The sequence below is a fragment of the Ischnura elegans genome, chromosome 6, assembly GCF_921293095.1.
Source record: "Ischnura elegans chromosome 6, ioIscEleg1.1, whole genome shotgun sequence".
Classification (NCBI taxonomy): Eukaryota; Metazoa; Arthropoda; class Insecta; order Odonata; family Coenagrionidae; genus Ischnura; species Ischnura elegans.
Window position 1 is genome coordinate 118,204,263 of NC_060251.1, and position 27,575 is coordinate 118,231,837.

The following is a 27,575-nucleotide window of genomic DNA, read 5'->3' on the forward strand; positions in this document are numbered from 1 at the left end:
ATTGGTGGAAAAGCGAGGGAATGCCACAGAAAAAATTATAAATTAATCAATATTAAATTACTCTACCGGATGAGGTTAGTTTCCTTGGAGTGCTTAAGATGCATTCTGGAAGTCTCCCCTCACACATGGACTTCCTCTTCAACTAGGAATTAGGCCTACTCCCTTCCAATCTACTTGTATAAAAATCCTATTCTTTTCTTTCCCCTCCCTCGTTTACCTAACATTTTACCCTCTAACAACGTTTTCAACACCCCCTCCCCGCTAAGCACTCCTCCCATCCATACCTTCAATCTCCTCCGTATCTCATTTAAAACGGGCCTCTCCTCACCCACCATGTCAAGCACTTCGCCTTCCTTCTCCTCTCCGTCCATTTGACCTTCTCCATTCTTCTCCACACCCACATCTTGAATGCCTCCAATCTTCTCTCTTCCTCCTCCCTAAGTGTCCACATTTCCGCACCGTAAAGAGCTACACTCCAGATCAGACTCTTCACTAACCTTTTCTATAAATTCTTACATAGCGACCCTCTCAGAAGCTCTTTCCTGTTCACGAACAAGCCTTCGCTAATGCAATTCGCTTCCTGATTCCCTAACTAATGTATCCGTTTTCCTCCAACGTAATGCCTAAATATAGTAGATTCCGGTTAATGGGTCCACCGGTTACTTGGGGCAGCCGCTTAATTGGGGCAAATCTTGAAGAACCGAATCCAATTGAAGAATATTCCAGAGTTTTCTCCGCTTAATTGGGACAGCATGCCGCTTTATTGGGCCATGAGTCGGCGATATTGACTCTATGCTCGCGACGAAATTAAAATTTTTTCGTAACAGAATACCGTTTTTTATATTTTCTTTCTTTAATTTAGTTTTATTTTTCTCAAGTGTACCTATTCTTGCCTTAATCTTAAAACTCTTGTTCTTATACCGTCCGTGTAAGGAATAGGATTCCGTTTCCCGACCATGAGACCTCATTCAACGTAGTGATGTGTTCAAGAGGAGAGGACTACTGTGGCAGGCTAAAGGTGATAGAATGAGTCCGGGATAGTTAGAAAGAACTGATGACACCCGTGGTGAGGGTGTTAGAGCGAGTACGGGCTAATTTCTAGCAATTACAGGCTGATTTTGAGCAGAGGAGACAGTTCGAGGCGAACAATTTCGCTTACAAGGAGCTTTTTGTTTGCAGCATCTTGAACAAAATTCAACTTACTCATGAAATCTATCCTTTTAATTCCTTTTCCTCTATGCAACTGAGTAGTCACTATTGAAAAATTACGTTTATTCGTTCCTTTCTCTTTTTCCCATCACTCTCCCAGTAGTCTATGCATGCACAAAAGACATTTTTCTCTTCACTTGCACCTAGTCATCTGTATACTAACAGTCTAAAACCAGTTTCAATGGTGCGCATATTTGGTGGGATTTATCTCGTGCTCTACGATCTAAGTGAACCTAGGATAAGTGGTATTGTTTTAGTTCTGAGAGTTCAGTGACGCTCCATTTCTTGAATTATATGCCACGTTAAGACCTTTTATTCGCTGAAATTTGCTATACTCGACAAAAATAAAGATTATCCTCAATCCAGTCAGCTCCGTTTGGCTGAGATTACCGGGGTGCCGAAATTGATGATAGCTCAGTTATTGAAGCAACTGGATAAACTAAGAGAGGAATGGAGCCACAAAGGAAAGCAAGCATCGTCTATGAAACGCAAGCGTCAACGTAAGGATCCAGATGTTGAGGACGCTTTAAATCAATGGTATTCCATTGTAAGCAATCGAGGGATTTGTGTAAGCGGTCCAATTTTAAATAAGAAGTCAGAGGAACTAGCTTTGAAACTTGGTCATGACCATTTTAAGGTAACAGATGGTTGGCATCTCGATGGAAGACCAGAAACTAAATAAAATTCAAGAGAGCTAACGGAGAAAAAAGTGCTGATGTTGTTAGTGCAGAGGAGTGGAAATTGAACAAACTGCCCAAGTTACTCCTGAATTTTTGCGCTGATGGCATTTACAATGCCAATGAAACGGGACTGTAATACCGAGCAACACCTAATGGCTCTTCTTAATACAGTAATGTAGGACCAACGGGGTTAAAAAAATCGATGGATCGCATCACTGTTTAGTATTGTTTAAATGTTTCGGGAACTGATAAAAAAACTCTTCTGGCAATTCTGGAAAGTGCTAAGCCTCAATGCTTTAAAGGGTTAAGAATAAGCAGTTTACCATTACAGCACCAAGCCGATAGCAAGGAAGCGATGACAGTGAGTCTCTTTACGCAATGATAGACCAGTGGGGATGTAGAATTACCATGGAAATCAAGAAAGGTTCTTCTTGTACTTGACAACTGTACGGCACATGCTAATTGCTAAAATGTGTGTTAAAAAATTATCAGTTGGAATTTCTGCTTGGAAACATAACGTCCTTGGAGCAACCAATGGATATGGGGATCATTAAAAATTTGAGAACACTTTACCGTGGGAAATAAGTATATAATATTCTAGAATCTATAGAAGATAACCTTCGGATATCATCATCCACCGCCAACGCGCTAAGCTCAAAGGTAAACATTCAGCAAGCATTATTGTTTCTGGCTAAAAGCTGGGCCGATGTCAAATAATTCAAAATTATTTTTTCATTGCGATTTCTAAAGTTTCAGTGCAGTGTTCAACATTACAGCAGAATCTGTAAATGTATTCATCTCCAAACTGTGCCACATAACAAGCCATGAAGAGCTAGATAATATTCACTGCAATTTGGACCAATGAAAACTGTGAACTTGATATTGCTGAAACCATATTACACAGGCAACAGTGAAGCTGAAGGTGAGGATGGTGATGGAGAAATCGCACCTGAACGTAGCTAAGTGATAACTCTGGATGCAAGGAGGTTCATTGAGGGTTAACGACTCTTCTTCATGTAAAAGGCAATGAAGATAGCCCAAGGTCGTCATTGAATTTCTGTGCAAACTTGATCCGTACGATTAGGATGACGAGTATGCTGCAGAGAACATTAGACAAATTCCTTGGACGAGGAGATACGATTTGAAATGAAAGTACTTGCATGTTTAGGAATATAAGGAATCACATATTATTAACTAATTAACCGTGAATTTTTCTTCAATAGGCGTTAGTAAATGACATTCATCCAGCATCGCCAGAGACTGAAAAATATTTTCAACTATGATTAATATCATTCTTAAAAATGTTAATAAATTAACTAATCACGCTGATTTATAAGACGAAATAATTGTTTGTTAAAAATGCCCTGTCCTGGATATTTCCCAAGAGGTGTCGTACTTGGGTCTGTATTTATAGAAATACCTTTATGTCAAACTTCCGAAGAATATTGCCGATCTTATCTGTCATTCCTTCCATGTAAGGCTTTCTTTTGTTCGTCTTTCGCTTGGATGTTGGGAAGTGGCGTTTCTCAAAATACGGCGTGTGTCCTGTCGATTTTGAAAAATCTAGTATCATTGCGAAAGTAAAACATTCCAAAACGCGACTCATCCGTGAAGCCATAGAGATAAAGACAAAAACAGTTATAACAGAGATGCCGGATTGAGAATTAGCAATACACCCGTCGGACACGGAATAGCTGTTCCCTGCAGGCAGTGTAATCAAGTGCGGCTAATCTTCTGTGCGCTTCGCGTCAGTATTATTTCTATTGTGCTTCGATTATCACGACAACTGACAACAAGGAGCTCTCCAGTATCTGCGCGCCATTGGGCGGCATGGAGTTCGATTTCCCGCAGTCTCCGGACCGGACGCTGTTTGGGAATTTGGCAAAGCATCCCGCCGGCCACTCCGGTAGCCAACAGTCACCCCCGTTCCTGAGGTATCAACGGCGCCAGCAGCCAACCAGTCCTCGTCGGCCATCCCCGTTCGAGACTCGGTGAGTCATGGCAGTGACCCTTCCCTTAGTGTTAATCATAGTGATGCCAGTGAAACCGATGCTGCATTCGTTAATATTTCTTTGCCTGAAGCCAAGCTTAATCATCCAAATGTTTGCGATTTACTCGGCCTTCCGCCGTTGACGCTTAACGACACTCGATCCAGTGAAAGTGCCTTATCTTTGTAGGGTAAACGACAGCGTATGTCATCTTCGCCTCCGATGTCAACACCTCCAGTCGAAACCAGCAACCGTTTTGCAGCCTTAGTCAGTGTGGGTTCTGAAAACGGCCCTAATAAGGACCATTTTAGCCCTATTAACCCTGCAACCGTACACCTCCATTTCTGTTACACTTACCGTACACTGGGGTACTGAGTGCCCCTAAGAGTTAAAAAACATATAAAATGCAAAAACTTATTTTTATTCACAAAAACATTGAAGACGCGGTATTTTGGCCTTAAATTATTGCAAAAACATAAATTAAATTACTTTACGCTGCATCTTCCGGGTTTCACCGCGTCGTGGTTGTGTTGGTGACAACAGTTTCTCCTGCATTCCAGCAGGCGTCTTCAGGTCGAAGGTCACTTCGACCTGAAGACGCCTGCTGGAATGCAGGAGAAACTGTTGTCACCAACACAACCACGACGCGGTGAAACCCGGAAGATGCAGCCTACAGTACCAGCGCACCGCGGAAGCCTTCGCACCAACTTAATTAAATTACTTGTTTTAATATTTTAACAAATATAATAAGAGAATTAAGAAACCTTACATAAAATTTACGGCAAAGTTAAAATTCCCTGGGGCACTGAGTGCCCCGGTGTACGGTTCCAGGGTTAAGGGCCCTAACCACAGGCACTCTCTTCTTCTTCCTGCTCTGCTTCCAGCAACGGCCCTCTTCAGGACCTTTCTCAAAATACCAGTGCCGCTACGCTTCCTATATCGCAGCCATTGCGCCCCGCGGACGCCGCGTCATCGTGCACGACAGCAGGACCTTCGAACGCTTGAGAAAATCCACCAAGAGTAAAAATTCCACCAATTTTCCTGAAAGATGGTAGCCAATGGTCGACTAAAAACAGAGTCATTACTGCTGCAACTAAAAATCCTCCGGTCTGCAACTCCACTGGATCTACCATCCGCATCCAATGTCACAATTCCGACGATTTTCGCTGTATTGTTCGCCTGTTAAAACGAAGGAATTGGGAATACTTCACGTACCAGCTCCAAGAAGACAAGAATATATTTCTTCTCCTTCACGGTTTGCAGGCGGACACTACCAGTGAGGAAATTCAAGAAAGACTAGAAGCCATTGGACTAAACGTGGACGACATTGTGAAGCTTCGGACAACGCGTCCCTTGAAATCAGAGCGCGAACCCCGAGAGCGCATTCTTGCTGACGATCCAGGTGCACCTCTAGAACCTTTGCCTACGCGTCTGCTACCGCTTTTTCAACTGAAGCTGTCATCAGCCGCGGACAAAGAAAAGTTTGAAAAAGTCACCAATCTCTGCGGACTCGGCGTCACAATAGAACCATTCCGTCCTTCACCAGGGCCACCTCAATGCGTCAAGTGTCAGCGCTTTGGTCACACATACAAATCCTGTGGATTACAAGTAAGATGTGTTCGATGTGGAGGCCAGCATTCTCACACCGATTGCCAAGTATTCCGCCCGGATCCAGCTAAATGCGCTAATTATGATGGACCGCACCCAGCAAACTACAAGCAATGCCCTCATTATAAGTCTTTCGCCGAAAAACTGCGAGCTGGACGAACCGCTACAAGAACCTTCCCTGCAAACAACAACGAGCATTTTCCTCCGCTACAAAACTAACGTACCAATTCCACTGCAGATTCCGCTAGTCAACCATCTCCTGCTTCCGATCTACAATCCTTCCTGTCAACCTTATTCACTTCATCCCTTCGGCAAAAAATCACTTCCTGGATTTCTTGCCTTGTCAGGACTTAATTACTCATTCCACCACTCCCAAATCCAAAATCCTTTTCAATGCAATAATCCAAGGAGCTCTCAGTCTGCTGTCCGATGGCTAATCAGAATATTACCCAGTTACGGATTCTACAGTGGAATATCTGTGGATTGCAACATAAACAAGAAGGACTTCGTCATCTTCTCAATGAACAAATCATTGACATTGCATTAAATCAAGAAACCAAATTAAAGCCAGAAATGAATATCGTCATCCCGGGCTATCAACGCTTCCTCTTAAAAATTTCCTACTTTCCTACTTCCTGGAAGAAAGCCAAAATTATAATGATCCCGAAACCTCACAAACCTCCAACTAAATCCTCTACCTATCGGCCAATCATCCTTCTCAACACTCTTGGCAAACTCTTCGAAATTCTCATTCACCGCCGGCTGAAAGAATTCATCAGAGAAAACGACATTCTGCGACCAGATCAAGCAGGATTCCGACAGAAAATATCTACTACTCATCAAATTGTACGCCTGACTGAAGCTATCACTTCCGGTTTCAACAATAAATGGATCAGTCACTGCGTCTTCTTAGACCTGGAGGCGGCTTTCGACCGAGTCTGGACCCTAGACCTGATCCACAAATTGTCTGCAATTGGAACTCCATTTTACCTACTCGAGATAATCCAATCCTTTGCATCCGATCGAACCTTCTTCGTCCAAGTCAATTCCGCTCAATCCTTTTTCCGCCCAGTAACCTCAGGTGTTCCCAAAGGAGCCATCCTTTCCCCTACCCTATTTAATATCTACGTGAACGACACTCCAATCAATCCCGAAACCCAACTTTTCCTATACGCAGACGACACCACGATTCTTGGTCAGGGTTCACATCCGGACTCCACAGCTGATCGTCTACAAGATCATATCGATGAATATGAAGACTGGTCCCAGGATTGGAAACTGTCAATAAATCCAAGTAAATGCGTACACGTAGTATTATCCAGACGCCCAAGAGCCGGAGAAGGACCACGACTCAATTTCAAAAATTAAACTATTCCGAAGCATGAAGTCACCTAATACCTTAGTGTGGAATTCGACAAACTTCTAACCTGGTCTCACCACATCTCTCCTGCCATCAATAAGGCCGAAGGAGTTGCCGCAGCCCTGAACCCTTTACTTCGGCCATCGGCTCCGCTATCGCTGAAGACTAAAGCCCGTATGACACTTGCCAATTTATTGGCCAATCCATTGGATATTGGATTGTGGACCCACTGACACACACCAATTTCTAGCCCAATCTCCGTTTCACAATATTGGGCACAATTTCTTGGCCAATCTAGATTTTAGAACGGGTTCCATTTTCTCGAGGCCAATCTCCAATCAGAACTCAGTCTTGTCGACTCCTAGTGGCCAAAACTAGAAGCTCTTTGCAAAACATTTCACCTCGGAATTTTAATATCATATATAAAAACTTTAGAAGCATAGCAACCCATGAAATAGCTCAAATAATTAATATGTACTTTGAGAGAATATAAATTCACAAACATCAACTGTCTAAAGTGGGTAATTCGGAAATAACATTTCGGATATTTAATGAATAAAAACGTCGTGTTTCTCCTCGATAGCGTCTATATTTTGTTTATTTTACAATTATTAAACTATTTTTCATGATTTGAGCGCTAAAGTTTCGGGTGAAAGTTCTAATTGATGACACAATCTCTGTTTATTCGATGAACATATTCCAGCCAAAACGAGCCGCTACGTTATCTTGGCTCACCTATGAGATCACAATATTGCCTATCTCTCATCATTCAAGGAACTCACCCGAATGATATTTCAAGCAATTCGAGAATATCTTTGCAGCCCCTCGAAATAGTTATTAAATTTACAATTATTATGCCACCTCCCATTCTGTAGCTCATTGGCAATCAATCTGCGTTTTGAGATGCTCTTTTGTCATTTTGTGTTATGTGGCGTTCTCTAGCGGGACATTAGAACACTACAACGGCCAATAATGGTGTAAATATTGGTACGTGTCGTACGACACGTGAAGCCCAATATTTTAGCCAATATTGCGTGCCGATATATTGGCCAATAAATTGGTAAGTGTCATACGGGCTTAAGCTCCTACTATACAACACTACCGTCAAGCCGCTACTGAGTTATGCATCACCGGCATGGCTTCACGAAGCGCCTAGCAACTTAATAAAGCTACAAACTGCAGAGAACAATATAATCAGACGGATCACCGGAGCCTCGTGGTTTCTAAGCAAAGCCAGTATCCGGAAAAACCTAAAAATCTATCCATTACTAACTGAACTGAAATCGCAAATTATTAAATTTTCATATACGCTTGGCAATACAAATAACGAAATGCTTGTTAACCTCTGGGACTATGATAACACAAGCTTATGCCATAAAAAAACCTAAAACCGCCCTCAATCCCTCCCATATCCCTTCCCCCTGAATTGATACTGTCAGTGCTATGACAATTTAATTACTTCGTAGCAGAAAAAACTTCAGGAAGAAACACCCTGTAGACAGCATGCCAGCTGGGAACCGGGCGTCTTATCCCAAAATGAAACTCGATGCGTGCGTGTGTGAATTAGCAATACATGGAACCCAATCATCCACAACATTTCTTCACCTTCCCCCTCCAGTCCTCACCCCTTCCGCCCACCTGAAATAAAAAATGCAGAAAAAAAACAAATCCCAGGATCATCCCTTTGAAGAAGTGACTAGCAGTCGGCGACTCTCCACTTACACGACACGCGGACTTCACCCGTATGTACCTCTTTGACTTCAATGACCCGCGAAAGCTTCAATCAAGAAAGACTTTGATGACTTTAAACCATTTATTGCAATGGAACTAGTTGTACCGGATAGCTACTAAATGACTACTCCTATTTTTCTTCTGCACGACACAAAATATACGACACTCAACTCCTGTGCTTTCACCTTGTTATCAATGAAAACTTTAACTTATAACTAGGAATGTGCATTATGTTATGAAATATGAGTCGTGTTCTTTAAACATTAGCATTCATGTCTCTTGCGTACTGAAAGCTTGAATGCATGCAATGCAAGGAAGTGGAGTCCATTTTCTCACCCCTGCTCTGTGGTCCATTCTTCTGAGTTCTCCCAGCATTTTCCCCACCTTGTGGTACCAAAGTCCTCTCCGCTTTCCTTGATCGTCTGGGTCCAATTTAATTGCCTTCCGCATCATGTCCAAAGCGACTTCGCGATGAGGACGATTAAAGTCCCCCATCACCGAGGCATGCACGGCAATAAGAGCCGCTATGGAGGGACCATTCATCTCCTGAAAAAAAAAGTGAAATTGTTTGAAGGTTCTCTTTGCCCCAGTTAGTATATCAATCAGAAACATTATCGAACTCACGTGCAAGCGATAAAAAAGTCGCAGTTATTTGTTTTGGCAAATGTCGCTATGGCACCATTAAAGTCATAAGTCCTACGATTGGTTAGACGCAGCCCTCCAATCGGCTTCACTTTCAACGCCTACGTAATTCTTTCTCAATTTACAGCCTTCATAAACGGCTCCATTTATCTAACTCTGCCATTTTTAACTTCCAACCCGTCCTTCATCGAAAATTATCACTTCTCCATCGTGTCTCGCTGTTGTGACACGGGCAGCCAAACAACGGATTATTTTCTCGGCGTGTCACGGCAGAGGGGTCCTTGGTAAGTTGACAGCTGATTAAGCCTAATTACATATCTAATCGTGCTTTCTATGAGCTTTTTTTTGCTATCCTTGGAGTCCTATAAATACACGCAAAGGATTTACGACACTCCTGGCGACTGGACGTCGGAGCGAGAGAGAATAACATGGTTCGCAGAGGGTGCTAAATCTGAGGCTCACCCTTATCACAATGCAAGCAGCATTCGAACCGTGGTTCTGGTGAAGGTGGGTGTTCTACTGGTCGACCTTTTGTAATTGTTCGCAATGACAGATATTAGGAAATTGTTTAGTGGGTTATTAGTCGAAATTAATCGACAAATAGATTTTAGAAATTCGTTTTTGAAGTTTTATTAACCTTCCTGATGGGAAAGTTAAAACTACTTACGAGAGGTGGCTAGTTATTATTAATGTTATTATTTTTTTACCTTTAAATTTTCTTCAGTTGTCAATGAGTAGTTTTAGTGTAAAGAGCACTGGTTCTCACCGAGGTGACTCTTTACTATTAAATTGCGTTGAGAAATTTTCTCGTGATATGACAGGTTTAAATTATTACAGCCTTTTGCAATTTGATGTATGTATTTGGATGAAGGATGACTATTTTGAAACATTTTTGCATATATTTTGGGGTGATAAAGGTAGCTGAGATGAATATTGGAGCTATATCAACCGATTCCATATTCTTTTTATTTCTATTGTCAATTCTTTGTACTTATTTATTTTTCCGGCTATTGTCTTTTCGATGTTATGCGACAATGGCACAGCAATATCAACTATGTAACAAGTTCTATATTTCTTGTCAGTCAACATTATATCTGGTATTTTTTTTAACTAAAGTTTTATCTGTTTTGATAGGAAAATCATAGAGAATTTTAAATGAGCTGTTTCCAAGTACTGTTTCCGGGTGGTTGTCATAGTAATGGCTCTTGATATCTATTAAATTTTGCTGGTAGGCCATTTTTTGGTGGATAATTTTTGCAACTTGATTATGTCTACTTAAATATTTTGCATTAGATAACATCTCACAGCCAGATTTAATGTGTTGGATTGTTTCAGGCACTTGAAAACATATTCTGCATTTGCCATCTGTTTTCTTTTATCACCCAGGATGTACTTTGCATAATTTTCAGTGCGGATAACCTGGTCTTGTATTGCAAGTATGAACCCTTCGGTTTCTCCATAAAGTTCTCCCACTGAAAACCATTTGTTTGATTAGATTTAATCAACATATGGTTGATTGAGGTCATTGATGTGTCGTCCATGTAATTCTTTCTGGGCCCTTAGTTCTACCTTACTATTCAATAGAACGGTTCTTGTGTTGTTTGTTCCATAGGTCGGGCCATTTCTTAAGTTTAATGGTGTTAATTAATAGTCGGCATATGCTATTGATTTGTGCAGCATCGAACAGTTTGATTTATTGTTTTAGTCCATGAATTTGATTTTTGAGGAGCTACTGCATATCAATTAACCCCCTACCTCCCATATAGCGTTATGTAGTAACGTTAGTCTCTCTAATGCAGCCATTGGGTGATGCACATTTAAGTTTGTGAATGATGTACGTATTGATCGTTCTTTGCCTGCTACTTCGGTTTTGGTCCAGTCAATCACTCCAAATGTATACGTCAACACAGGTACCGCAAAAGTATTGATTGCTTTGATCGTAATTCGAACATTTAATTCTGCTTTTACAATGGATCTTAGTCTTTTATTGACGTCAGTCGTTAATTCCTTCTTCATCTGTTTATGTTGTATTGAATGTTCTTGCAACAATCCAAGGCATTTGTAGCTCTCATTTGCTTCCATTGACTGATCTTCTGTAATTTTGAAGTTACTGCTTTAGTTTCCTTTTTCTATGGGAAGCAATCTGCATTTATCCGATCCGAATCGCGTGTTTATATCAGTGGAGAACCTACTTGTGACATCCAAAAGGTACTTGAACTGTATTTCATTTGAGGAATGGATTATATTATTATTAGTATAATGATTTTTATTATTGTTATTATTACATATAGCTGCAAGTAGGGTTTTGTAGGGTAAGTAGTCGAATTAATTCATGCACTGATTTCAAAGGCGTTATTCTCAACCATGGGGTTTCCTGGTGGCAGCATTTGATTTCCACGTATGAATAACAAATGCACCAATATAATTACTAAGTAAGAAACAAAGGACACCTATAATAAAAAATAATACATAACTTTTAATATCATGCAACGACTAACAAATAAATATTCACCCAATTAACCCAATTTCAAACACCCCATAATAAACCACTATGTAATTATAGGATAAATGATGTACACTTAGTTATGCAACTGAAAATGCAAATATTCATTTTATACCCAATACAAAGAGAAGTTCGGCTATAAAATGGGATAAATATGCTAGTGGGTTATGGGCGATTTCACTCTCTCTTTTCCTCTTCTTTTCCTTACCCTTCGACAACATTTTGTCATTTCGGCCCGTCGTATTTCTACCCATAACATACTCATTTATCTGATTATATTATTCCGTCTTCTACTCAAAGTATCCAAAAGACATCATTTTTCTATAACTCTTCTTAGAACTTCCAAATAACGCACACGATCCATTCCGTATATTGTCATAACTATTCTAATAACACCATATTTCGAAAATTTAACAGCTAATCCCTCTGCTGTTATAATCATCCACACCTCACTACCAGACATCCACTCCAAGTGTAAGTCCTACTCATTTGCTTCCCAGCTTAGGCACTTATATTTCCGGCTGAATGAAGTATCTCTTTTAGAGAAATGTCCTGTTTGCTTTGGCTAGTCTGTTCACTATTTCCGTTATCTTCTTCCATTGCTGCTCACTCGACTATATTCTATTCACTTTATGTCTGCGGGTGAGCTTTCGTGAGAGCCCGGACACACTCGGATGGCTTCGCTGATAGGGGAGGGGTAGTATCGAGAGAGAGAGAGAGAGAGAGGAGGAGCGAACATAACGTTGCCAAATGTACATAGTCGCCTTACTTTGTCACTGAAAACGTGTGAGTCATAGGTGCCCAAAGGTATTTTGGCCCCGGCGCCGAGAAAATATACCTACTCATTTTGAAGGCATTGGGGATAATCCTTTCACGGAGGCCCATGCCATTGTCAGCTACCATGCTGAATGAGGCACCATTGGTGGAAGACATACTTAGTCACATACAAGGAGAACGCGTGAGGTTTGGCAACACTACGATGCGAGCAGATTCACGATGTTCACTCGGCGGAGGTCTGAGAGCGACTCATTGAGGCCACGCCTACTGTTTGCTGATTGGCAAAGTCACATGTCGAGACACTTTCCCTCTCCTCATCTTCACTTGCTTTGGCCGCACCAGCTAACCCGCAGAGATAAAATGAACAGAGTATAGATCCAGGTTACCAGAACTCTTTCACATCCTCGAGTTTATAGTTTCGCGGCTTGCAGTTAGTCATCTCAACTATTTTAGACCAGTACTTGTGCCTTCTTTGCAATGATTTTCAAGTAATTTAGCTACATTCGATTCATATTTTTTTCGTGGTGGATATAATCTTTACCGGTTTCTCTGTCTCTTCCATGTAATCGGAAAATTGTAGCATGCTAATTTTGTCACACTGTATTTTCACTCATGGTAAATTCTCTTTTATTTCACTGATGGCTTTCCCAATGAACATATAAAAATTACTATGGGCAGAACATACGCTTGTCTCACAAGGTGGCTTATTCCCTATTTCTTCGCACCTGGATGCAGATTTAATTACAGTTACTTGGTTTGGATATAAATTGTGGACAATTCTCCGGGCATTATAGAACACTCCAATATCTCTCAGGATTACCAGATTTACATTCAAACCAACTATCGAAATCCTTTTCCAAGTCCACAGATGTGATGAATGTGGGTTTTTTTCTTCTCCATTCTCTTCTATATAAGCAACCAAAAGGCCAATATGTCTTCCCTTGCACCATTATTTTTTTTCTAAATCCGAATTGGTCTTCGTCCAGAAACTCGTCTGCATTATTACTCGTCTGCTACTGTAGATGAATCTGTTTAATATGTTCGGAGCAAAAGTTTTTGGGCTAATGGTCACAAAATCTTTTAATTTCTCTGACCTATTCTGTTTGGGATTATAAATGCTGTATTTCTTCCCGAAGGGTCTTGGTATGTTTACTGTTGTGAGTAAGTCTTAGGTGGATGTGTAGAGCTGAGCTAATGTCTTTTTAACAATACGTTTAATAAGTTCTGTATGAGCTTAATCAATTTCGGATGATTTATTCACCTGCAGGCCCTTTATTGCGGCGTCAAATTTGGATCTTTTGATTGAAGATTCCATATTATCCTTTGTCGTCTCTCTCTCCTCTTCTTGTCACTTGTGATGAAGCATTATTTGCGTCGTAAATATTCCTCTTTCAGAGGGTTCTTCCCTTTATTCAATTTGTGTTCACTTTAAGGCAGAAAGATATCCGTTATTGCAGTTTATATCATTGCTACTTACGTTCTACTCCTAGAGTGGCTTCTACTTTCCATTCGCAGCGTATAATTATCTACCAAAACGATGACGTGGAAAATGAAGCCTCCACTATCATCGCACCTAAGAGGCCTTCCCATCAACTTTATTCACCTCCAGGGGGAGGAAATATACAGGAAGACGAGGGAATCGAGGAGCATATGAAGAGTAAAGTAGTACTTATCTCTTTCTTCGCGTTTCTTCAAAGATACCGTGATTCTGACAATTTGACTCCTTGTGCCACGGTAAAACATCATATGACACCGGCAGCGATGAGAAATCTTCGCCGAACCTTCGCGCTGTTTCACTGATAGAAAAGTCCCCAAAGGTTCCTCTCAAATCACTGCAGCACTGAAGAATTATGCCGACAGCATCTGAAATTTAGTTCAGCATCCATTGCATCCGATTGGAACACTTGGGACAAAGTCTGAATCTTCCCGGAAGAGATTTCCTTCAACCTAAGAGGAACAAATTGAGATGACCGACAAACTCAAAAGCAGGCAGCGCCCCTTAGATGAAGACGAAAGCCCTACAAAGTGCTCTTGGACAATCGTCATACTCAGTTAATGTGAGCTGAGCGATGCTGATAAGTCATTCTTATCCAAAGGGTTAAATTTTTCTTACAGTTAAACCTTTCAAAAATATAGACGGCTCTTCAAAGAGCCCGGTTGAAATCTTAGCTGCTGCGGAATCAAAAACTGAAGATCCTATCACTCTGCCACCACACAAGACAGACCAAGGGCAAAGTTTTGCAACTGCTGATGATCATGCAGTCAGTCTTGAAGGCCAAGACTCGGTCAAACCTGTGTTCACGCTTACAGTCAAGAAGAAGAAGATCAACAAGGGAAAGAGGGCATCTGCGATTCTTCCAACCCAAATCGCAGAATCTGCGAAAACAACGCAGAAGCCAATAAAAGACACAGCCAAAGAACAAAAATGGCTAAATAATCCTATTCTGCCCAAAAGAACACTCGAGGTGTCCTGTACAAACGGGAGGAGTGACGGGTGTTCCTGAAGGAGAAGAACGCGTGCGTCGTTGCCATTAACGGGACCGCCTTTACGACTGGATAATGCCGGTATGGACGATCCACAGTGGCTATCGAGAGACGATGCCAGATCCTAGTGCTGGAAGGGCCTCTGCTACGACACAAAAGCATCACCTATCGAGTTGTGCCAGTGAAACGGGTTCCAAAAAAAGGCGCAGTCACGCTGAATATCCATACCAATGCTCTGGGATGCATCAGAGTGTACTATGTCTACGATCGCCCTGCGAAGCCTTTAGTTCAACCTGAAAGTCCTAGGAAATGGCGACGACGCGTCCATCACCATCGGGGAAATAATGCTACGCATAAATCCAGGAACTAATGTTCTCCCAACCAGCAAAGAAAACAACTGAGAGACCTGGTAGACGAAGAAGGCCTTGCGCTTCATGGCCCAGTTACCAGTTCTGTCGTTGTCGCCGAAGACTCCGGATGAAGCCGATTAGATGGCTGAACATCTCGCAATCACGATCATTGCCTCCTTGGAAGCGAACATTCCGGTAAAAACTGTGAAAACGGGATACTTTCGTATGCCTCTTCCACATGCAATAAGAACCCTGATAAGATGCTGGAACATCATCCGGAAGGATGAAGCGCTGGAAGCGACAATGGAAACGCTACCGCACGAAGTTTGAGTTCATTGAGTCCTAAGCAAACTCGTCAAGTGGGAACTCCTTGACGTTGGGCGGAATAACTCCGAGACGTACATGAGCACAGATCTCTGCCACGAAAACGAAAAAAAAGACGCTAAGGCTATTTGGCAGACGTGATGCAGACCCAAAGTAAAGCGAAAGTGGTCCTAGTTATATATAGTGGCAGGGAGTCGGCCACTACTCCGGTGGACTCTCCAAGGACAAAGTGAATCCTGAAGACAAAAGTGGTGTCTATGCCCTGACATGCGACGAGTGCAACGGGGTGTACGTTGGTCAAACGGGCCGCAAGTTTAAAACTCGTGTTGATGAACACAAAAGAAGTGCTCATTTGAAAGACTCCATTTCCCATTTTTCTAAACACCTGTCCGAATCCGGCCACAACAGTGATTTTAATATTTAAATTTTACATTTACATGACAAAAGTGTAAAACTGGACATTTAAGAAATTTTAGAAATCACCAAATGCACTTTTGCACGTAACATAAAAATTTTTAATTATTTTACTGTATTCAAATGTTCTAACTTTTTATCTACTGTTTTAAAATCTGACTTCTTCCTTGACAATCCTTGCTCCTCCCCTTCGCATTAACCTCGTTACCACCTGACTTTCTATCTGCCTGCCCAAAACCCCACCTCCTCAAGCTTTTATACTTTTTGTTTTGAACCTCCAATCCAACCAAAAATGCCCAACAACAAAGCTCAATGCTCCTCTTCATTTAGTTCCCCCCCCTCCTCCTTCCTTCACTCTATTGTTGGATAAATACGGCAGGATGTTGTATGCTATTGCTCAGTTAGTCTTGATAATGACGGCGTAAATGTCAAAACTAGTAGACGGTTAAAATATAAGTTTGTGGAATAGTACTGTGTTTTGTTTCACCATGAACGTATTCGAAGGTTCAACTCGGGTTTCGGGAAGGCCACTTTGTCATACATCAGCTGGTTAAGGTCTCCGAATTCATTACCGACGCCTTCATCAAGATGGGCTCAGTTGTCGCATTGTTTTTCTTCATGCGGAAAGCTTTAGATCGTGTATGGCGCCAACCCCTTTTGATCAACATGCACCGCCTCCAGTTCCAGCCATATTGTCTTCGCTTTCGCCGCATATTGCCCAGAAGGAATATATATTCTGCGTGCTATGGCTCGGCAGGGACTTCTCGACACGTCGGATACTCGTTGGCATGCGCATGGGTCTTTGCGAGGACCATTACTTTATAGCATCCATTCACATGACATCCACTGCCCAGGAAGAGATTCACTGCCCTCTTTTTACGCAGATGACGCTTTGCCTCTCCAGGATGAGCGAGAGGCCAGCCACTAGACCGCAAATCACCATGGAGGATATCTCACCCTCACATCACCCATGGAGGATCACGGTCAACGCCGGGAACGCGAAGTCGATAATCTTCCAGAGAAATACGCAGGCAAATTCACTGCAGGTGACGCGACGCTGTTCTGCAATGGGAATCGGAGGTCCTTTACATAGGAGTCGTACACGAGCGAGGCCTGATCTCAAAGCAGCAAGTGGAGATGGCAAGGGAAGATATAGGAGTCTTAGCTGGTATTACACAGGTTAAGAGAAGTCCTGAGTCCTCCTGTGCTGAGCTGTGACACAAAATTTCACCCCAAAAGAGCCTGCCTCCTGCCGTTAGGAACTTATGCATCTCCAGTTTGGTCAGTATCCGCACCATCTATCTTTTGTTGCATTATTCGTCTTATTTATGCTGGAATCAAAGAGTTATTATCATCGTCAAAATACTACTTCGGGGACAATAATGGTTACTCCTTGTGTTCATTAGTCATTGCTCTTTCATTGAAATAAGTCAGTTTTAAAATATCCTCTCCACTCTCTTCCATGCGGCATGTTTGATAACGCGACCTCCAGCATTGTTTACAGTAGATAAGTGCATTTCGTTTAAGATTCATGCATATAATCGATATTTTGTCATTGAAAATTTTCTAACCTTTCTTGGGCACAATTCTTGAATACATGTGACACAAAAATGTGTCTTAACTAATTACATTTACAACCCGTTTGCATGTGCGACCATTCAATTCAAAAAAGAAACATTCGACACTTTCATCGTAAATTTTGGAATGGCTGGTCACACGAATTTCGGAATTGATACCATCAAATGTAATGGCGAGAACCTGGTACAGAATACAAGGGTATTAGGTGCCAATTAGAAGCTTTTACTTTGCGTATTTTGGAAATTTTTTTTCTATTTCATCCGATAATGGATACAATACACAAAAAATGTGACAGATATACGTACGTTTTTTTATCTGCACGAGTAATTCTAAAACAAATCATTCAATTCAAAAAGATATTTCGCCGATTTTATGCTCACCTTCGAAATGGCTGCTAAGGCGACCTGCAGCTTTATTCAGCATATCCATTACCATTGAACGGCATACGAACACTCTTTTATGCTATTTGAAACGCTTGTGCACACAATAATGGAACTCACGTTACAAAACTATATCTGTTTTCCAATAGGGTATTCTCCTTCATCAAAAAAACGAAATGCATTGATTTCGATTCCTTACCAACCATTAGTGTATTCATGATATACAAATCATTTGGTTTTACAAATCCCAGTTTAGACGAATGGCCACGGTCAATTTTAACCTCATTTGAAAAAGGCGAGATTGGCACCAATGCGGTTCTACTCCACGTGGCGTCTCAGGGACCTAGTTTCTATACGAACGAATAGGAGTTTTACATCGTCTGAGATTACAAATGCATACATGAGGCTCAGTGCTCAGGGAAACATCTCATAAAAATCACACATTAAAAATACCTAAGTTCGCTAAGTTTCCTTTCTATTGATAGGGGAATAAGGCAAGGCCTTATTTAAGCCAAGCGCTACCTACTGGCAGCCTGCGTCGTATCAGCGCTCAAGCCTCGCCCCAAGGTCACCTCACACGCCGACAGCTGGAACCAGAAATACGTCACACGGGCTTTTCCCTTTATTCCTACTTAGCCGTCGCAGTTTCGCGCGCTTGAAATTTTTCGCTTTTCATTTAATGGCGATAAATTCATATCGTCATTCGAAAGTCTAAGAGCGTGAAATGCGCACTCCAGGAGTAACAATATTTCGATCAAGGCAACAAAAATATGGAAACCACCTTAATACATATCCCATAAAGATTTTCGAGCGTTAACCCTCCCGTTATTACCGATTATTACAATAATGGATGTGAAGCATGTTCGAAGCAATTAAGATGATGGGCCAAGTCGGACGTTTCAGTCATATTGATCACCGCTCACCATTCACTTGAGTGAGTCTATCGGGAACGTACTCCATCGTCGGCATCTGTCAATGCCCATAACGACCGTTATCGGTTGCTGCTTATGTGGGTCTCAACCAACGCCCATGTGTATTTCCCCGTTCATATTCCGCGTGGAACTCCATGTTTACTCATTTTCTTCCAAAGTTAGATAAACCACGATTATCCCAGACGTGGCAGTAAATGGAGAATTCTATTCGCCAGTGATAGTTTTCGGTTTAGAATCACTGGACGCCTTTTATCAAGAGCGACACTGTCTTATGTTTTGCGAATGACCGACATTGGTCGATAATGACCGACAAACGGCTTCGTTGCAGAAAGATTCTGTCATTCTTCGGAGTTCTCCCGTTCACTTATTGATCACACAGGTTACGATTTCGCATGTGAGTCACTCACAGCGCATCGGTCGCATCACTTAATTACAAAACTCACCTCGAGGGGAGAAACCTTGGCGATTGCTTCATCCGCCATCTCAACGTCTCCTTTCAGGAAATAAATATGTGCTCGCGATGCTTGGATGCAATGAGTCAATCCGTCCATGATATCGACGAAAAAATCATCGTCGTTCTCGTGCAGCTCCTCCTCCCAAACTTCCAGTTGTTCCAGCGCGACTTGCAGCTTTCCCATTCGGGCGTTGACCCAAGCGAAGTGAACGCTATAGCAAAACATATCCCATTCCAACCCTTCCTTTGACAGGTAAACACATCCCTTAACACTCTCGAGAGAAGCAAACTCATCGATGAAAGGTAAATCCGGCCAGACGAACGGACAGCTGCAGCGTAGAAGGGGTGCCCAAGGGGACCATATACCACAGCCTCTGGTCCATCTGCTTCGTAGAATATATCTCTCAGGCTCTCCAAAATATCTTCAGGTTCTTCATCTTGGGGGGTCTCCTGCTCCTCGCCGTCTGATAGGCCCAGTTCCCTCTCCGCCTCTTCGTCGCACATAGCTGAAGAAAGAGACATTCACAAAATAGCATCAAATGAAGTGAGGAGAGGGTGAATTCGGGTAGGGGAAGCGATCGCTGAAAAAGAAGCTGTTTAAGTTCCCCAGAAAAAATTGAAGACTATTATAGAAAACAAAATGTTGAGTGATGATGTGGCGATCAGACCCCCAACTGTGTTGAGAAGGAAATCTTTGTTTCGAAAGAAGATAGTTCGGCGATAAGCACAGAAACGCAGTCTACATCTATATAATACCATACGAGCCACCTCTAGGGTGTTTGGCAGGGGGTGATCAATCACTAGCATGCAGCATGCAATTGGATTCCAATAAGCACACCACACAGCGCAAAAAACGTCACGCATACTAACAAATTATACTACCATGTGCGGATATAAATAATAATAAAATACAGAAACATGCATTAAGTTTTACATAGGTAAGTAGGCTACTCTACAAGTCATCTAATCTATTAATGAGTTTTATTGCTGTCGTTATAATCTCTTATTGATCGTGGAGAAAAAGACATTCTGAATCTGTCATTACGACAGTCTATCTCTCTTAATTTATTTATATGATCTGCTCTTCCGTAGTATGTTGGCGTCCATAAGATATGGCTTACTTCGTTAGAAAAGACAGTGCTCTTGAATTTATCTGAAAGGTTTAGTCTATTTTTCAATCTACGGTCTGGCAGACATCCCTATCCGAGTTTATCTAAGAGGTCAGTTGCACTGACAAGACTATCGTAACGACCTTTCACAAACCTGGCAGCTCTTCTTTTCACGCGTTCTAACTCTGTTGATAAACCTTTTTCATGAGGTTCTCAAACACTGGCAGCGTATTCTAAATAGGGTCTAACGAGGAAAAATCAGCTAATTTCTCTCACTTAGTCGTCGCAATTCCTAATATTCTTTCAGCAAAACCCATTTTACGATCAGCTTGACCGGTTATTTCCCCATAATGTTTATTCCAGGATAGATCATTATTGAGTCTAACTCATAGATATTTCGCGGATTCAACTGCCTTTAATTGGGTGCCCCAAATTATATAGATATGCGTAGGGTCCGATTCTTCTTCCATAAATTCATTGATGGCTAAAAATTCATCTAAACGTGGCTGCGGACCACCGGATGGCCATTTTACCAAAGTTAACAAAATCGTTATTTTTCATCGCAGAATCACGGTTCAAAGACGTTCTTGATTGCTTGATTGTCATGAGTGCGATATAAACAATCATTAGTTGATGATCGGATCGATTGATAGATTTTCAAAATGCAGTCAGAGCGGTCACTTTTCGGAATAGGGACCCCACGCTCTGAGGGTTCAAGATAAGGGCCAGCGAGGGTGAGCTCGTCGAGTAAAGGGTCCCCGATTTGCAACCCTTCGGAGGGTGTACCACACTCATCCTGTAAGTCCCTGCTCCACGGCCACACGAAACGCATTTTAATCTTTTGGCCGCCTGTGAGGAGATGGTTTTCGGAGATTGAACGGCAGTGAGTTGCTTTGTTGGTTGAGAGGGTTGGTGTTATACATATCATTTCAAAATCATCCCTAACCCTTTCCTGAGTGCTAATTAACTTTTCGTTTGCACAATTATTATACCTCCTCCACGACCATTCCTCTCTCTTCTACATGCCGTAAAAGTTCTTGGAAATATCTCGTTTGACTTGATACAATCGCGAAGCCAAGAATCCGTGTCGACCACAATGTTAGGATTACAAGCGTCGACCAATGTTTCAAATTCCCTAACCTTATTTTGAATGCTTTGACAATTAAGAGACTCTTGGCTAAAACTGGATGCATTAACTGCAAGAATAATTTTTCTGCGAAGTAAACATTTGAGCACAGGAGTCAAATATTAATTATTGAAAAAACTTTTTTCCTGGATATAGACAGTTACTTATACCACTTATTTTATAAGAGCGCGACCCGGGTTTCTATGAGTAATCATCATCATCAGGCGCTATACTTATAATTAGCGCCTGATGATGATGATTACTCATTGAAACCCGGGTCGCGCTCTTATAAAATAAGTGGTATAAGTAACTGTCTATATCCAGGAAATAATGGAATACCACATAGTTAACCAAGAGTTACTGAATTTTGTTATTGAAAGAACATTCTCAGGAATAACTAATGATGTTGAGAGTTTGCCGTGTCCATAAAAGAGGTTTATCAGAATTTGTAAATAAAAATGCTCTGTTAATTTTCAGATATCAATTTTGTGACACACCTCATAAAAGAAATTGAGAGACTCAATGCTTTCAAAAGCAGAGAGGTTCCTTGAGTTGGAGATGGAATATGAGCCCGAGGTATGTAATGAACATTTAACGTTCGCTCTAAATATACTTTTTCAATTTATGAAAAGGAGTTGTAAGTGGTTGTCCCCAGTCGCTTCACAGGTGAAACAAAAAATAAATATTTTACCAAATTTATAGAAAATATATGCAACTGAATCTTATAACGTGAATACGTAACTATGTAAACAAATCAAAGTAAAAAAATCATTTTAATTATTAAACGTTTCTGAATTTCGATATAAACAAGCCCTGACTCCATCATTAACTCAGTAATTAACTGATGATAACAAAAGGAAGAGAATCGAAGCTGCTGGATGAAATAGTGTAGAAGTAAGTAAGAGGAGCTCATTGCAATCAATGAATCAAAGGATGAAATAAGGTGTGTCCTATTTCAGCTGTTCATGGCCTACATTGCTATATTCATACGCTATTGATTGCCGTTACGGTGAAATTTTCTATAAAGTCCAAAGAAAAAATTGCAATTAACATGATGAAAATGTAATATTTCCTCGTGCATTAATTCACAAATGGTATGAATTTTTAAGATTTTCAAGTTTTCTCACCATTTATGAAGAAATACATTAAGGATTAATATCTCTAAATACCTAATTTATGACAACAATTTTTAATGAACAGTTATTTTATTGAAGGCGCCTGGTTTTTCGATTTTGACACCGAAAACTAGCCTTTCGCACTCGTTAGTATTACATCGCATATAATAATTACGAGTGTTATCTTAATCACAGACGCGTATTGCGACGCTTTTGTATACACCTACTAGTACGTGTTATAGCCTAGCAGTAAGTGTTTAACACTCTTGATCGCGGTGCAAAATTCCCTTTTGTCTCGGCCTAGAGGAAATAGGGGGATTTCCCGCCACATATATTTACAAACGCTAATAAATTATATTTTTTCGTAAAAAAACATTACGTGATAATCAACGGAAGGCATGTATGCCCGCATCACCTGTGCGTGTTACCGATAGCTATTACTGATTGGAGTAGGAAGATTTTCAGTATATACATTTGTAAAAGCTAAATGTAAACCTTATAAAAGTATTTTACCCATAAATACATTACGTTATAAACCAAAGGAGATATTTTAACTCCATTCCCTAAAAATTTTCACCGATTACTGCTATTGCCTTTGATTCCACCACCATTTGATTCTGGTGGAGCTAGTATGTAATACAATTTTTTAGTGAGGTAGCATTCTATATGGCAAGGAACAGGAAGAAATGCATCATTAGGGAGGAAATTTAGATAAACTGCTTCTTTGTTGCTTACTATACCTACTTACGAGTTGGATCTTTGAAGTTAACGAGACCCACTGGTAATAAAGTAATTGGTAATATATATTCACGAAATATTCAAGTACACTGAGAGTTATCGTTTCCATGTTCTGGGCTGGAAAATACAAAGGAAAGCTGCTCGATTCGTCTAAAAATTGATAAGAGCGAACAGAAATCGCTGCACAATTTTCACACAAATTAGACTGGGATCCGCAAAAGATTCTGAGGCTACGCGCTATACTTTGATTCTTTGAGATGTTCAGAACTGATGTATTTCAGAACGACGCGGAGAAAATCACGTTAGAATCTCTGTATGTTTATAGGTCCTACGGAATGAAGATAAAGTATTATCTTGGTAATCTGGCACATATCGGACCAGGGAACTGCCGGATCCCTGGAAATCACTTATAATCACGCAATCAAACGGCAGAAGCTATAAAAGTAACAGAAGCAGGCGTTATGTAGTGGAATGACATTCTCAGTTTTTTTTTAAAATAACACGAAAATGGCAATATTCCACAAGTTTATTGTCCGTACAACGCGTTTCGACCGTTAGGTCATTATCAAGTACAATAATGGATGGTTGGTTATGGGGTTGTATTTATATAGAACGGATGGGTGACCGGCGAAGGGGAAGTTACTTACCAATCCCTCACCTCAAACAATCGGAGGTTTATAGAATCAAGTGCAACGACTGTAATAAAGTGTACATCGGTCAGACAGGCAGGACCTTCGATACACGCATGAAGGAGCACAGGAAATGCTGGGAGAAAGGAGATACCACCTCTCTCGTGGCGAAACATCTCCTGGAGGAAAGACAATCTTGCGAGTTTGACCCGGAGATCGTCCACGTGGAGTCGAAAGGCCGAAGATTGAACACTTTGGAGAAATTGGAAATTGTGCAAGAAGGAGGCATTTCACTAATGAATGAGCAACTATTTTTTGGACATTCCCCACTCCTGGCCATACCACTCCCGAAGCGCTCCACCCAATGACACATACCCTTCCCCAACTTCCCCTTCGCCGGTCACCCATCCGTTCTATATAAATACAACCCCATAACCAACCATCCATTATTGTACTTGATAATGACCTAACGGTCGAAAGGCGTTGTACGGACAATAAACTTGTGGAATATTGCCATCTTCGTGTTATTTTTTAAAAAACCAGGCAGAAGCTATGTTTTATTGTATACCTACAAGTATATAATATATCTTACTATACACTAAATTAGTGCATAAGTAGTGCACTAAGTAGTTGGAATGTTTACGCTAGGTAAAACTACAATACATAAAAATTAAACTTACATTAAAGTGTGTACTGAATTGTTTCGTGTCAATAATCCACACTATTCTATTGAAGAAGAAGGCTCCCTTCTCTGCACTACTATCACTGCATACCCTATTTTCTGAGTTGGACTAGATTAACCAGCATAACAGGCTACTTGAAATTACCGAGCTATTTATATTCACCTGTATAAAAACGCCGGATTACTGGCATTACCGGAGAATTGAAGTTCTGCATTATAGAGGGAGAGATATTTTGCCGTCTGTATAGGTATACAACTTTATGTTACTCCGAAAAATAAAGTCATACTCAGTAGTGACATACTGTGCTTGTTCTCTGTGAAAGGCTGTACCCTAACATCCCTCTCAACACGCCTATAATAACGGTTGACGAGGTATTATGTGAATTTGGATGTGATTTAACTTACGTTGTCAAAAAAGGTGATCATGGCTGTCGTGAATAATTGGCGTTTTCCTTCAAAATACTCTAGCCACTTAAAGAAAATGATGGTGGTGTTTTGGATTCAACGATTACAACGGACGAACCTCGAGTCGATCACAAACTCAAGTATCAAATCACTAACATATTTGTAAATCTTTATTCAAGGCTAAAGGTCGCATGAAGAGCCACATTTCGTAACCAAAGAAATTCACAACCAGAAATGGAAGTTGTGGAACCAAAGCAATGGAAGAAACCCATATTGGATTATTTTTTAATAAAATGAGATCTTACCTCTACTTATCAATCTGTCTACTGCACTGGGTGGATTACAGCTTAAGTGGCACTATATGCACTACTTGCTCCTCTTCCTCCTACACTTTCTCTGTGATCGAGGTAAGGGACTTACGAGTCATGAAGCATCCAATATACCTCCAATTTCTTAATTTATTCGGCGTAAACGCATTTAACGTCTAACTTTAGGGATGGACATAATTATTTGCAGCCGGAATAACCTCTTATCAGCTGCATAAAGCTTCCAGAACGATAACGATGGAATTTGAGCGATAGCGACCATTTATCTCTTCCCTAAGCCATCTAATTTTTATCGCCCACCATGATCGTTTCACATCAATGTTTTGCACGTCAGTTCTCCGAGTTTGAGAATATATTTACCGAGATCGTATCTATCACAGGACCAAAATTATTAATCAATTTGATCGCAATAGAAATTTAACTGATTACTTTTTCGAAGAGTAATTTATAATTATTACACAATTGACAATACCTACATTTTTAACTGTGGCAAATTTCTTCTCGTAGTCCTTCTCCCATCACTGAAACATGGCCATTGCCCGTAAAAGTCAGCACTACTCTTTTCATCAGCAGCTAAGCATCTCTTCCCATCCTTTCGTGCGTTTTCCGCTCATCATAGAAGTGACCTACGCTCGTACCTTCTTTTATGGCTAATCTGAATAGGGTGGTTTCCTTTTATTTTTTTATTGCCTATAATGAAAGATTATTACTCATGGAGTACGTATTTCACGCTTTCAGATTTTTTAATGACGATATCTATTTTTCGCGATTAAATGAAGAGTGAAAATTTTCAAGCGCGCGAAAACGCGACGGGTAAGTATGAATGCCGGGAAAAGCCCGTGTGCCGTCGTTCTGGTTCCCGCTGCCGCAAAGTGAGGTGATCTTGGGGCGAGGCTTTGAGCGCCAATACGACGAATGTTGATAGCAGGTAGCAGAGTAGCCTGCTAGCAGGTAGCGCTTCCTACACTAAGGATTATTAATACCTTATCAAACGAAGGAAACTTTCCGACCTTAGCCAGTTTTAGTAGGTGATTATTAAGAGATGTTTTGCTGAGCTCTGTGCCTAATGCACGCATTGGTAACCTCAGACGATGTAAAACTCCTATCCACTCGTATTGAAACTAGGTCCCTGTGACCTCACGTAGAGTGGCATGGCATGGGCGCCAATCTGTCCTTTTTTAATTAGGATAAAATTGACCATTGCCATTCCTCTAAACTGCAATTTTTAAAACCAATTTTTTTGTATATTATGAATACACTACCGGTGGGTGACGAATCGCAATCAATGCCTTTCGTTTTATTTGCTGAAGGAAACTACCCCATTGGAAAGATATATTATCTTTCGTGTGAAGTTAATACATCTATTTTCCAGCTGATGGAATTCCATAAGCTGTAAAAATGGCCCCTTTTGCCGCGAACGGTTGAGAGATAATCGGAAATAGACCACGACAGACGTCTACTTAAAAGAGGAAAATTCTCCACATGAGTGCACTATGGGTCGTCTTTCAATGAACTTTCAGTTTTGACAATTGAACGCGAAATTAAACGGAATGGCGTCACTTCGCGTCCGCAGTGGTTCTAGCTTTCAATACAAATTTTTTACATGATGCTATAAAAAGCAGTCTTAGGAGCCAAGACGAGCAAAGAACTTATCATAACAATTGGTAATTTTTCTCCATTTAATCAAAACAGAAATAGAAGACTTTTTGTGGGTGAACTCATCTCGGGAATCCCACCGGGTTAAATTATCCATATTAGCAGCCCTGAAGATGAGCCCTGAGTAGGAGCGCGCAACGTTGACTAATACGGTTAAATTAACCCGGTGGGAATCCCGAGAAAAGTTTTCCCAAATCATTCGCCGGGAAAGCATCAAATCGTATTTCATGGGAAACTTTTTTATTGTTTTTTATAATAAAGCGATGGTTAGCTCTAAAAATGGGCTTCCCTCTTGTCATTTCTATTTGGATGCCATAGGAGCGCGAAAGCGCTTATTCAAATGGTATACAATCCGATGGCAGAGTTAAATGCGCT

At 41.0% G+C, this 27,575-nt stretch overlaps 1 protein-coding gene across 3 annotated transcripts in view; it reads right to left on the reverse strand.

The window, feature by feature from the left end:
- LOC124161587 overlaps positions 1-27,575 on the reverse strand; it is a 72,968-nt gene that overhangs the window by 6,361 nt on the left and 39,032 nt on the right. The window contains exons 1-3 of one of the 3 annotated variants that reach the window (XM_046537969.1): positions 25,524-25,717; positions 19,404-19,920; positions 8,913-9,122 (exon numbers count right to left, since the gene is read on the reverse strand). The exons of 1 other annotated variant lie outside the window; for it this stretch is intronic. In XM_046537969.1, the coding sequence (XP_046393925.1) occupies positions 8,913-9,122; positions 19,404-19,640 (447 nt within the window). In that variant the 5' untranslated portion in view covers positions 19,641-19,920; positions 25,524-25,717. Of the gene's footprint in view, positions 1-8,912; positions 9,123-19,403; positions 19,921-25,523; positions 25,718-27,575 lie in introns of those variants that run through there. One more of the 3 variants, XM_046537968.1, reaches the window with a different exon arrangement.